The sequence below is a fragment of the Bradysia coprophila genome, unplaced genomic scaffold, assembly GCF_014529535.1.
Source record: "Bradysia coprophila strain Holo2 unplaced genomic scaffold, BU_Bcop_v1 contig_50, whole genome shotgun sequence".
NCBI lineage: Eukaryota > Metazoa > Arthropoda > Insecta > Diptera > Sciaridae > Bradysia > Bradysia coprophila.
In genome coordinates, this window is record NW_023503751.1 from 1,626,976 (window position 1) to 1,641,456 (window position 14,481).

Consider the following 14,481-nt stretch of genomic DNA (forward strand, 5'->3'; position numbering starts at 1 on the left):
TCAATGCGTCGTTTGTTTTGAGCATCCTCTGTGACAGAAACAAAAATCGTATACAAATCCGATGTGAGTAAACCATGCGAAATTCAACGACTATTTCATTTTGTTTTGTTTCGTTTCACTGCGAGGCCGACAGGCTGCAAATTGAGTTTTCAAGTTAAATACGTAGTGTTTCGAAATATGGTGAAAGATATCGCTAGAATATGGAACGGTGCCTCGCTTTGCCTACAAAAATTACCAACTTTATGTCAGTAATGATTTTTTTAAAATGTTTGCTTTTCCCCGTGCTTTTCCCGTCGGTAACGACTAGTCTGCAAATGTTCGAGCAAATGTTCGAAGATCACAGTTTCACTTTATTTCATCCAGTTGATTCAGTTGGGCCGTCAATGATTTAGTAAAATTGTCTCAGCACAATCAAACACTCCTCAAGAGAAAGTTTTTCTGCTTTACAACTTTCATCTACCCTGCGGAACACTTCCTGGCGCCCTTCGTTTTGCTTTTTCCGCCATTCGAGATCCTCAGCGCGAATTTGTCGCTCTTCCTCGTCTTGTCGTATTTGGCGCTGAAGAACATCTATTCTCAGCTCTTTCTTTATCTCTCGTTTCTCCTGGTCCACACACCACCATACATATCCTGCCGTGCCGGCCCCATACAGAGCTGCTTTTACAACTTCTCTGAACTTCGGATACATTGTGAAAAAGTTATCAGCAGATGATAATATTCTTCCAATAAACTTGAACGTTTCTGTAGTCACTGAAAAAAACTATATTTCACTTCAAGTTTTATGCAAAAGAACTATTAATTACTGTTTAAGGTTCTCCATCAACTTAATCCATTTTAACGTGTCGGGTGCGTTGATTTGTAATGAAAAATTCGAGGTGACAACGTAAATAATAAGATCGTGTTTGCTGGGTTTGCTGAGAGTATAAGTCATTTGACTTTCGTTTTTGCATAGCTGAACGTTTAACGAACGAATAGACCCCCTCCCTCTGCATGCTTCCACACGCTTTTTACAAGGTCCCCCTCCCCCTTTGAAGTACGTACTATTGGAATGGCCCCTTAGGAGACCTGAAGTTTGCTTTGTGTGCAATAGAAAGCCCTCGTCACGGAAATCTGATCTTTTCTTGACTCAATGTACACTTTATTACTCAATTGCTCATAGTTTTACAAGACTAATCGATAGTAATGGTTTGCGATGGCGTTGGACGACCATTTCCTAGAAGTGATGTCGCTCTTACCGAAACCGAATAATTTCCATTAGACAAACGAAGCACCGGAATTTTGCGGTTCCAATGTTTGTAGGTGGTACTTGTTACGCAATGTTCGGCAGGCGAAACATTATCCAATTCGACTCGTTTGTAGAAGACAGTGTACGCCACTATAAAGCCGTTGGGATTTTCCGGTTCCGGCCAATAGATCTTCAACGCTGACGAGCCGGTATTCGCATTTCGCTCTTTAATTACCTCGAAATACGGAATGTCGTCCGCATTTTCTGTCGGAATTGATAAGTTATGAAGCGTAACACAGATTGGAAAGTGTTGATTTTCAGGAAACAAACCTCTACCCCCCGTGCGAACAGTATCTGTAAAAGCTTTGCTGCAGTGTGATTTGAAGTTGAAGTATGGGTCACTAAAATCACGACACGCTTGCACCGACACCAAGTACATCGAGTAATGTTTCAATTGGTTCAATGTGAATGTATGAACGTTGAATTCGGTCGTATTGCTGTAAAATTCCTCGTAATGACCATCCACCATTCTCGACTCAACAAAATCGTCGGTTGTACCAATAGTTCGACGACGTCTTCCTTTCGGTTCGTCGTTCATATTAACGAGACGACGCCTATTGTATGTAAGAGAATACAAATATTTAAACCAGTTTTTGGTTGTGCCACATTAAAAGCTTCAATTTTTCGACATTTTCATATGCGAAAGATTGCAATCGATCGAGAGAGTTAGAAGCATAGCTACAAATCTGTATGCTGGTATTTCACGTTTGTTAAACCTCGCCTCCGCTTGAAAGTTAACAAGATACCTTCGTACGATTCGTGGTTCATGGATAGCCATGACGGATGGACCAGCCATGAAGTACGCTCCATGGTGTTCAAGAATTGTCATCATTATAGTACGTACCTTGTGTATACTTGGATCTATCCAATGACTTTTCTTGTCTATATCCAATAAGAGCTTACCTGACGTAGAGTAGATTTTCAATTTCATTTTCAAAGTTAATGTCTTCTTCGTAATAATCTTCTTTGTCTTTCAGCCTTGGTGTTGTGACAACTTTATCACACGAACATTCGTTGTTGACTTCGCCGTTCTCAATTGGCGCTTTATTCACAGGATCTTCGTGAGATTTGTAAGCTAAAAATTTGTCGGAATGTAAGTTTAACGGCAACAACGGGTATAAATGTGTGCAACTACATACGATCAATACAAAAGTTACGATTATGTAAAATCTGGGGATCGTCCCGGATTAAAGAAGCTCGAACGACGTAATTTGTTAGTTTTCCGTTCGGTTCCTTCGGTTGGTCCCATTCGACGACCTGCGATAATAGTAGGTTACAGCTATATGAAGTATATAACGAGGTGTGTACGTATACGAGGTTGCCCGAGTAGCAGGACGTTCCGAGCTATATAATTCATATCTGAATGCTATTTCACTGTAATAGATGAGAGCGTGTTGGTGCACACACGGCGGAAGGTACACTTCCCGTCACTAGTGATGTGAAAACACACCAATACACTCTCATCCTATACAGTACATATAATTTTAATGCATGTCCCCTCCGGAAAATTAACATTACATCTATGTATGCCCCCCTCGGAAATCGTATATTACCTATGGACACATTTTGTGTCCGTTTGGGAAAGTTTATTACCTCACTAGAGAGGTAATAGTACATTATCTACATCTTACAAGATTATCATCATTATAACTTTCAAACACTGAAACGAAAACAGTTTTTGTTGCTTAGTCATGATCCTAATAAATTTTGCTGCAGTCATAACTTGAATTGAATGTACGATAACGTAAGGAAAACCTTTGTAACTTCCAAAAAAATATTTTCAAGAAACGCAGAAATGAATGTGTCGGCCATTTCTTTAGAAATAATTTCAATGCTGTCAACTAACACTTGTGGCCAAGCCACATGCAATTGGGCTAAGGGCTATTCACTTATTTTTTCGAACACTGCCCATTTTATTGCTTACGTTATTATATTAGGTCTTCACTTCACTTCACGGTAAAATTTATTTTAATATCAACAAAAGCAACAAAAAACGAAAAATTTCCGTATGTAGCATCTCCAGAAACAATTCAAAATGTCACCAAGCCAACAGTGACGTTAAAGTAGAACATACTACTGCTACAGTAGTAACAACTGATGTTTTTGGGATCAATATTTTTAAAGAAGTGTATCACGGTGAGTCTTAAAATTTTAAAATAAACGTGAAAGTTAACATCCAGGTTTTTTTCATAAGTGAGTTAGGGGAGTGAAGTTCTATTCAATTAAACAATTTTAGCAAAATCCCCTTAGCTGTTCCTGAGAACCAGCACCAGCGTCAGCCAGGGCTTGTGAAACAGTGAGGACTTAGGATTTACATTGGAATTGGTAGAGGGATAAATTCTAAGATTTACAGTGTAAAAATTATGGCTCTCGATAATTTCTTCATCGAGCAATAGTAGCTAAAAGTAAAAATTTCACCATTTTAAAAGACTGATATCTCCTTTACAAAGCAACCGGGGAATCCTTTGAATGATGATCCCAGACAAGTTTTGCGAACCCTTTTGAACAGCAAAAAAATTATTTTTGAATCGAAGTTTTCTGTTACATTTTCAGAAATTGCACTTTTAGGCTACCCTCGGTGAACTTTGGACGCTTCAATACCTTACTAGTATGAGTATTTCTCATCAATTTCACCGAGGGTAGCCTAAAAATGCAATTTCTGAAAATGTAACAGAAAACTCTGATTTAAAAAGAAATTGTTGCTCAATAGAGTTTGCAAAACTAGTCTGGAATCACCATTCAAAGGCTTCCTCGGTTGCTTCGCAAAGGAGATATCAGTCTTTTAAAATGGTGAAATTTTTACTTTTAGCTACTATTGCTCAATGAAGAAATTATCGAGAGCCATAATTTTTACACTGTAAATCTTAGAATTTGTCCCTCTACCAATTCCAATGTAAATCTTAAGTCCTCACTGTTCCACAAGCCCTGGCTGACGCTGGTGCTGGTTCTCAGGAACAGCTCAGGGGATTTTTCTACAGTGTTTACTTGAACAGCACTTCCCTCCCCCAACACATTTATGAAAAAAACCTGGATGTTAACTTACTCGTTTATTTAAAAAAATTTAAGCCTCACCGTGGTATGTGTGTGGTGTGTGAGCCAATTAGTTATACAGTGTTTAAGGAGAGCGTTTTTTGTACAAAAATGCTACTTCATGTATAAAACTTCATAAGAGCACGGAGAAATTCAGAATCGGCCGAGGTGTAAGGCAGGGTGACACTATTTCACCGAAATTATTCACGGCGATTCTGCAGAGTGTTTTTAAGAAGTTAAACTGGAGTAAAATGGGAATAAAGATAAATGGAGAGTGCCTGAGCAATCTCCGCTTCGCTGATGACATTGTACCGATAGCAGCGAATCTAGGTCAGGCTCAGCTTATGCTACAACAGTTAAGTGAAGAGGCAAGCAAAGTTGGCCTCAAGATGAACTTATCGAAAACGAAAGTCATGACCAACATCGGGGACGATAGAGTCGACAGCTATGTATATCTAATCTAGGACATAAACGAAGTTAGGTCTGGACAACCAGACTGCAGAAATAAGACGTAGGATTGGTCTTGCATGGGCAGCGTTCGGAAAACTCAGACTAATTTTCAAAAGCAAAATGAATAACAGTCTGAAACGCAAAGTTTTCGACACTTGTGTCCTTCCAGTGCTCACTTATAGAGCGGAAACGTTAACTTTAACGAAAGCATCAGAAGATAAATTGAGAGTGACACAAAGAGCCATGGAACGGAGTATGCTTGGAATAACACTCAGAGACAGAATGAGGAATCAATGGATTCGACAACAAACCAGGGTCGTTGATGTCATGGAAAGAATAGCATCTCTGAAATGGAGCTGGGCGGGACATATTGCAAGAAGGACAGACGAACGTTGGACCAAAAAGATCATGAACTGGCGACCATATAAAAGACGAGCTGTAGGTAGACCACCAGATAGATGGACAAACGGAATTAAGAATATTGCAGGTACAAACTGGCAGCAAATGGCAATGGATCGTACTAAATGGAAAGAAGTTGGAGAGGCCTACATCCAGCAGTGGATAGAAACAGGCTGAAAAAGAAGAAGTTTTTTGACCACTTTGTTTAAACTGGTCTCGGGGTCACATGTCAAAATGAGAGAAATCACATACAAATTTAAACTGGGCTCAACTCTCAATGAATATTTGACAGGTGACCCCGAGACCAATTAAATTTAACTGGCTTTCGCTCTCCTTAAGCACTGTATATTCGTATGTGTAACGTTTCAATGCAACAACTTTGTTTGTTTTTAGCCCCGTACGAAGTACAAAGGGGCTTATAGGATTACGATGCCGTTTGTAATTGATGGAATTCGAAGCAGACGGTAAGGGCAAAGTGTTTGCCTATGTTCATAGATGACGAATACGCAATAAAAATTTTGTCTGTCCGTCTGTCCGTCACGTCGATATCTTGAGTAAATCAAATCCGATTTCAAAAAAAAAACAATTCCCTGAAAGATAGTCAAAATAGTGAGGCTAAGTTCGAAGATGGGCATATTCGGGTCGGCCCTTCGTGAGTTAGGGCCACCTAAGTGATTTAAGGTCTTTTGGTGATATTTATGGCAAAATAAACGATGGAAATGTAAATGACACGGCAAATGATAGGTTTAGTCAATACCAATCCAGGAAAAAAAAGTTTTTTAAAATCCGGTGAGTGGACCGTGAGTTAGGGCCTTAGAAGTGAAATGCTACTAGGGCCCTATGTGTATTTTATATAGAACTCGAGTAAATTTCATTCGTTTTTCGAAATTTTTGTTTGATTTGGAAGGTAATCGAAGGCCGAATAGAATGTAGTTGAAAAAATGGGAAAAAATGTTCAACTTACAAGCGAAGAGCTGCCATGAGGAGAAATTTTCATCTTCTGTACCATACCGGGTCGCGACGGCAAAGTTTGAAAATATTGAATTTCGCTTTGACCGCCGTTCGGTTCCGACGCAACGGTACGCGTTTTAACGTAGTACGCATACTGTGTATACGGCTTCAAATTGATCAAAACAATTTGCACACGATTTGCTCTACGATCGAATAGCGTAGTCTCTTCCTCTTGCCAACCGTCGTCGCCACAGGCGGCTCGACTATCAAACATTGTGACATTTTTGTAGGGAGCTGGCTTGAAATACAAATCGTAGCCCAACAAGACACGATAGTCATCGTACTGTTTGGATTCCACTTCTACAATCACACCCATTGGCATGACTACGACCAGCCTAGATATGAGAGTAGTTAGACTGCCTGGATGTGAACAAAAGTCAGTAAAAGGATAAAGTCTTCATTCATGTAATGTAACTAACACGCCACTTTATCGCCGTTTGAGTTAATTGACACGTCTTCTATTGCGAAGTTCTGAACATCGCTCAAATCAGTCACGTCTTTCTTGATGTTTTGAATGGTTTGGTAGCACAACTTTGGATTGAAATGGAAAAACAATTTTCCTCGTTCGATGGCCACTGGATGATCGAAGATACTTTCTAGGTTCGGGTTATCCATGACGTAGAGAGTGTAATAGTCTGTACCATTCCCATGAATTACCCGTAAATTTTTGAAAAAGCTCAACGAAACTAGAGGAAGTGATCGCGTAATTTTCAAGGCTCCTCGGATTTCTTTGATATTCGACAGAGCTTCTTCTAGTTCTGCGATTGCTTGCGCTGAAATAGAGTAGTAAGACATTAAACATGCAATCGGACAGTCGAATAATCATCTCCGGTTAACTTACCCCCTCCTCGACGAATCTGCAGAATGAGCATTCCGTTTATTATCGTACAACCCCGATACAGTTGAGCATCTGATATACTTTGTATGATGCCACCGTCGCATTCTTTTCTACATACTCCATTACATGACTTGCATGTGAGGAGACCTTTTTCCATTTCTAGCGAATACAAGTCTGGACACGTAGATTGGCACGTACCGTTGAACGGAATGAATTGTTCGAAACGGTCCGCATGCAGACACTCTACATTCGTTAAGCATCGTACTTTCTCAAACATAAACAAAGGATTGGGACACTTGTCAACACAAGTTCTTGCGTCTAACGATCCGACACTGACGTGTCGACATGATGTACATTTCGTTCCATCTGAATCACAGGATCCTAAACAGTTCTCGTCGCAACATTCGAGCTGATCGTTACATGCACGTTGACCACAGGACTCTGGACAGACTGTGGGATGTGGGTGCGAAAAAAATGTTTAAAAAGTTTATTCAAGACATCGACAGCTTGCCCAAATCTGCACTCACTTTTTTGACAAGTTTGAGCATTCCAGCAATGTCTCTTCTTCGAATCCAACTTTGATACCGGGCATTCGATGTCGCTACCATTTACGTACTTCCCGTCGATGTAAAGTCCGATTCGCGTCGGACAAACATTGCATCGATTTCTGTGTTGATTCGAATCAATGAAATGATCGTCGACGCTCGTTCCGTTCGCTATGTAAGTCCAATCTATCGTGTCAGCGAAACAGAGCTCAGGATTCTTCGAAATTCGGACGAAGCCACGTGAGATTGTTGTCAATGACTTCAGTCCAATTTCCTGTCAAAAAAACAAATTGTCAGAGAACGTTTAGGGTTTGAGCGTACTATTATACCTGTAGATGCGGCAGGTGATAAATTATCAGCGCATAATTGTTCATCAGACGATTTCCACGTATGACTCGTAGATTGGGGAACAGAACCATCAACGATTTTAGGCCGTGTGTATTATACAGTAACATAAAGTCGGTGATTTCAACTAAATTCGGAAACGTAAATCCGTCGTAGTCTGTTTCGTTGTCACTATGAAGATTGCCAATAATCAAAGATCCTTCAATGATCCGACAATCCTTTAGCGTATTAAGTTCGCTCTGCTGAAACATAATGTTGATATTTCGGCACACTGTTGAAGATATGACAAATAATGAATGAACGAGATGAGCAGAGAATCCGATAGAAATAAAATTGAGGACAAAGCGTGTGTATTATGACAACTAGGAGAAAAATTGAGATGTATGGGCCTGAGCAGTATTATGGTAGACAAATGTACCCCCGCAGGTTCTAATCTGCACAACTCGGCTGTCACACGTACTTTAGCGTGGGATTTACTGATCCTAGCCACAGGTATTAGGGCATTCTGGGTATCACTGATTCGGTTGAATCGGAATTTTGTAGCGTCCGAATTTTTGTGGTATCCGCATTTTTTCATCCTCCAAGAGCATCTGGACAATATTCATGAATCATGATAGCTAGGATATTATACTGCCGGTAAAAATCTATGAAGATAAGATACACTGCAATTCTTTCTTTGACTTCATTTCAAACAGTGAATGAAATTACGACACAATGGGAGAACGAGAACATGGCCATGACCTACCTAACTATATGAAATTATACCGAATCCAATCAGGTGTAACAAATATCAGTCAAAAAACCCTTAAATGGTAAATGTGACGCAAGTCCTTTATTTTACTTACAAAATAACTGATATCGCCGAGGGTGACGCATTGTGCGCTGTTAATGCTTATATGGAATAATTCTATGTAAGCATTAATGTATTACGGACACATGAACTTGTATACATGGCAGCATGACTATTCGATCGTATAGTGCACTCAATGATGCGCAAGCGTGCTGCGCATGTATATCAATGCTATACAAATAATATGCAATGTGCTATTGATGCGCAAGTATAGTGCGCAGGTATATCAGTGATATACAACTAATATGTAGTGTGCTGTATGATCTATGTTTTGTTGTTATGTATCATAGTAATTAAGAATGGACATAATTGTTATGGTATGATTCATCCTGATGCACATGCAGGATGCGCATGTCAATCATTCTAGAAGTTAATGACTTACGTGGGATTAAGATGAACCATTAAAGTAAATGTACTAATGATTCAATTGCGTGGGTTGATTCAGTGATAGCTCTTTGTTCTCATTAGAGTCAATGTACTAATTAATCAATTACGTGGGTTGATTCATTAACATCTCTTTGTTTAGATTAAATCCTTTGTTATATTTTAGTATAAATACTGTAACAATTGTTCGAATAAATCAGAGTTTAATTCTCCGTTGAGAAGAGAACAACTTAAGTTTTTTTTTTTTTTTTTTTTTTTTTTTTATTAAGGGTAGTGTTGTTCTGCTCATTTCTGTGCAGAACGCGCACGGAGGCCTCCGTTGGGCCTATTGTGCTCACTATTTTTTGGTTAGACATTTGCAGTTTTTTGGGATCATCCAAGCTAGCTAAGTAGTTTGGAATTTCCTCCGGTTGCAAAGATCTGTTTCTCCAGGCCGCACCTGAGAAAGCATTCGGTTTTGTCAACATATTTTTTCATATTATTAGTAATGAAAGCGTGACAATAAAAACGAAGTCATTGTGTTCCCGAACACTAAAAACAACAATGACACATACATACATACACACAGCATAAATGTAATTTAAGCTGCATTGTTTTTCATGTAGAAGAGACAAATAAATGAATGTCCAAATCTGTAAAACAAAAGAAAAGTTCACATTCGAACCGAAAGCCCAAAGGCCAAAAAGTTCCTAGGAACATTAAAGTCGGACTTTATGAGAGACCAACCATTACGCCTTCCGGCAAAAGTTCTTTCGAACCAATTGCATCACTCATCGCATTATGATGGCATTTAGCGATCCAATTCGAAACACTGATTTTTACTCACTCGAAGCACATGTACGCAAACAATTAAAATATTACAAAGGTCACACACAAAAGACCAAATTCATACACAATTGTATAGCGAGTTGAAAAATGAAAAGAAATAAATTTTGATTTTGTCAAAAATCTATAAAATTGCAAGGTGGAATCACTGTTCACTATTAATCACGGATGTAAAATTATTAAAATTAAGAAAATTGTCACAGAATAAATGAAGTTGCACAAGAAATAATTTGTTTATGAGAGCTGTGATGAAACACGTCCGCTCTCCAAGTTAAGTTTTACTTATACCAATAACGAACACGTATTATAGTAGTTTACTATACATAATTTGGTGACCCCGACGTTTGACGTGTAAAACGTTGGTAACAGTAATAATTTTAGAAAAGAATTTCTAAGGGACTGCAGCCCTGAAGGAATTCTTTAAGTGTTTGGACTTAGTTGGCAACCGTAAACCCTCAGCTCTAAGGCAATAGTTACGAAAGGAGCAAAGGAAAGTATTTGGACTTGGTTGACAACGGAAAGTCAAAGCTCTGGGCAGTTATTGGAACTACTGAAGGGAGCATAAATCAAGTATTGGGCTTGGTTGGAAAAATAAATCGCAGCTCTAAACCAGTCACATAGAGACGCTGAAAGGAATATAAATTAAAAACCGGTAAAAAATGTCAGACACCACGGCGATGCTCAATGAGCAACAGGTGATTGGGGATCGCATGAAACAAAGGGTGCAAGCATTCCAAGCATTGGCGTTGGAAAGAAAAAGTGTACAATACTTAAAAGAAAGAATTCAGAGAGTTGATGCTGATTGGGCAATTTTCTTTAAAAACAACACTGAATTAAAACAAAGCGATCAGGTAGAAAGCTCGCATTTGTACTTTAGTTCCGACTATTACAATAAAATTGAAAAAATAGTGAAGGAATATCGTGAAGAATTAATTCAGCACCTTGAGGAATTAACTAAAAGTCAGGATACAAATCCAGGACCAAATCCACAAAGCGGCATTACGGATCCAGCTATAATAAGTATGGTCTCAGCTAACCAGGATCCTGCAATGGTGGTGAATATTGCAAAAACAACTCTGGCTAACTTTGATAAAATGCTTCGTGAATACTATGACAATGAAGCTATTATGGACAAGATTGACGCAAAAGCAATGCGCCAGATGATCATCAAAAAATGGGAAATGATCACGGAAATGAACTCTAAAGTTATGTTCACGCCAGGGTATGACATTCATATCTACTTTAAAATGGAAAGTGGAATGGGCAGAATCTTCGCAAAAACAATCGAAGATAAGAACACAATGACATCAAATACGAAACTGCCAAAGTTGGAACTTCCGAAGTTCAAAGGTGACTACTTGGAATGGGAACCGTTCCAACAATTGTTCATGAGAATGATTGACAATCAATCAAATATGAGTGGCTCCGAAAAATTGGCATATTTAAAAGGACAACTGGAAGGTGAACCAAAAACGTTAGTTCAGGCATTACCAGTCATAGACGAAAGTTATGAAGCCGCATGGGATATATTGAACCGTAGATTTCGCGACAAGCATACGATTTTAAAAACCGCGCTGGATAAAATTTTTAAAGGAGAAAAAATGAATCCAAGATCAATCAGTCAAATGAAAAAAGTGTATGATAGCATCAACCAAGCGTACATGATAATCGAGAACATGAATATAAATGAGGCCTTACTGCAGTACATGTTTTATTACGCAGTGGAAGGACGAATCGATGGCCTTAGTATGAGCATCTACGAAAATACATTAACAGAAGTTGGCGAATTACGAAGCTATAAGCATTTCATGAAATTTATGAACATGAGAATTCATCACTTGAGCAGCAAATATGAGGCACCGAGTGAAAATGGTAAAAATTATCAAAAACCGCAAGGCAACCAAAACAATAAATCGAAAGTGAGCACTGCGCTAGTTGCAAATCAAAAAAGCAACAAGCAATTTAATAAAAGTGATAGTGATTGCTGCAATTGTAAAGAAAAAGAGCATAAAATAGTGAGCTGTCCTGTTTTCTTAAAGAAGACTCCTGCCGAGAGAATCAAAGAGATAAGAAAAAGTAGATGCTTCAACTGTTTAAAAAAAGGACATAAAAGCAGCGAGTGTAAAAGATCCAACTGCCCCAAATGTGACAAAAAACACAATAGCTTATTACATATAGAAGAAGCTAAAAAAGTGCAAACAGTGTTATTAGGAAATAACGAAAGAGAAGTGGAACATGTGTTCTTAGCCACTGTAGCAGTGCACATAATTGATAAAAATGGATCACCAGTGCAAGTAAGAGCATTGTTGGACTCCGGATCCCAACTTAATTTAATGACCGAACGAATGCAGAAAAAATTGGGATTAACATACAAGTGCGCAAACATGGAACTATTGGGAGTAGGTGAAGTAAAAACAAACGCCAAAAAACGAGCAATAATTATGGTCAAATCACCAGTATCCAGTTTTAAGGAAACTTTGGAAGTGTTTTTGTTGAAAACAGTTGCAACGGAGCAACCAGAAAAAAGGATTGACATAACAAATTGGAACATCCCTAAAAACATTCAACTAGCAGACAAGCAATTCAACGTACCATCAAAGGTAGATTTGATCTTAGGAGGAGAAATATTCTTCAAATTATTAAGATGTGGCGAAAGATCAATCGGTAATGGATTACCAACTTTACAAGAAAGTGTATTCGGATGGATAGTCACAGGAAAAGTACTAGGATTAACACCATCTCAAGCATATGTTGGCATTGCTACCGAAAGTGCATTGGAAACCCAATTGGCGAAATTTTGGGCAATCGAAGAAAAAGCTCAAAGCGAGAAACCATTAACACAACTGGAGCAATCTTGTGAGAAGTTTTTCCAAAATACTACAGAAAGAGACGAAAAAACAGGAAAGTTCATTGTCCATCTACAATTTACAAAACATCCATCCATTTTGGGAAATTCGGAAAAAATGGCAATTCGCCGTTTCCAGCATTTGGAGAGGAAATTTAAAAACGATCCAGATATGAAAAATGAATACGTGCAGTTCCTAAGAGAATATGAGAAACTTGGGCACATGACAGAAATTGGAAAAAACTTAGTTAGTCCAAAAACTACTTCATTCCACATCATGCAGTACGAAATCCAGGCAGCAGTACTACAAAATTTCGTGTAGTATTCGATGGATCTGCAAAATCAACCAGCAACATATCATTAAATGAAATATTAGCCAACGGGCCGATTTTGCAGCAAGATTTATTTTCAATAATGGCCAGATTCAGAACTCATCAATATGCGCTATCCGCTGATATAACAAAAATGTACAGACAAGTGGATGTATGCAAAGAAGAAAGGCCGTATCAAATGATTGTGTGGAGAGAAAATGAAAATCAACCGTTGAAGTATTACGAATTAAACACACTCACATATGGAACAACTTGCGCTTCGTATTTAGCAATCAAATGTTTACATGCATTGGCTGAAAAGCATAAGGAAAACTATCCATTAGCATTCGTAGCAGCAAAAAGAGATTTCAATGTTGATGATCTGATGACTGGAAGTGATCAAATAGTAGAAGCTGTGGAGCTTCAGCGACAAATGATAGAAATGTGTAACAAAGCAAATTTTACGTTGCACAAATGGTGTTCAAATAGTCCTACGTTATTAGCTTCAATTCCAAAAGAGAAGCAAGAAGTTACTTTGGATATTAATGCAGAAAAGCAAGAAACAAAAGCCTTGGGCATAACGTGGGTACCGAAGGATGACATATTTAAAATATCTTATACACCGAAACAAAACACAAAAATTACTAAAAGAACAATTTTATCGGAAAGTGCGCAACTTTTTGATCCTCTTGGAATGGTAAATCCAGTCATCTTAATGGCAAAAGTGTTTATGCAACATCTATGCATAATCCATATGGATTGGGATACGGAATTAATTGAAGAGTTGCAAGACAAATGGAAAAAATTCAGAATAGAATTATTAAAATTGAATGAATTATCCTTTCCAAGAAAAGTAATAATTCAAAACGCAATAGACATTCAGCTGCATGGATTCTCCGATGCATCGGAAATGGCATACGGCACTTGCTTCTATTTGAGATCAATTGATGGTAATGGCAGCATTCAAAGCTCCTTAATCTGCTCAAAATCAAGGGTAGCACCTATCAATACCACAACACTACCAAGATTGGAGCTTTGTGCAGCTGTAACAATGGTTGAACTGGGGGAAAAATTAAAGCAAGCCTTAAACATCAATATTAGCAAAGCATTTTATTGGACGGATTCAGAAATTGTGCTTTCATGGGTGAAGGGAGAAAAAAACTACAAAACGTTTGTAGCCAATAGAGTAGCAACCATCAAACGAAAAACAAATATTGATGAATGGAATTACATATATACTAAAAAGAATCCAGCTGACCTAATTTCAAGAGGCTTACTACCAGAGGACCTAAAGAAATCGAAATTATGGTGGCACGGTCCAGAATTTTTAATAAAACCAGAAAGTGATTGGCCAGAGGCAAAA

General features: G+C 38.4%; 1 protein-coding gene across 1 annotated transcript in view; it reads right to left on the reverse strand.

Moving 5' to 3' along the window:
* Window positions 1–1,121: 1,121 nt before the first annotated feature.
* Window positions 1,122–14,481, reverse strand: part of LOC119082890 (insulin-like receptor) — a 29,042-nt gene continuing 15,682 nt past the window's right edge. Inside the window, exons 2-10 of the mRNA XM_037192550.1 lie at window positions 7,888–8,174; window positions 7,541–7,832; window positions 7,017–7,463; window positions 6,595–6,948; window positions 6,129–6,535; window positions 2,425–2,542; window positions 2,189–2,360; window positions 1,556–1,839; window positions 1,122–1,489 (exon numbers count right to left, since the gene is read on the reverse strand). Coding sequence (XP_037048445.1) covers window positions 1,170–1,489; window positions 1,556–1,839; window positions 2,189–2,360; window positions 2,425–2,542; window positions 6,129–6,535; window positions 6,595–6,948; window positions 7,017–7,463; window positions 7,541–7,832; window positions 7,888–8,174 — 2,681 coding nt within the window. The 3' untranslated portion in view covers window positions 1,122–1,169. The remainder of the gene's footprint in view (window positions 1,490–1,555; window positions 1,840–2,188; window positions 2,361–2,424; window positions 2,543–6,128; window positions 6,536–6,594; window positions 6,949–7,016; window positions 7,464–7,540; window positions 7,833–7,887; window positions 8,175–14,481) is intronic.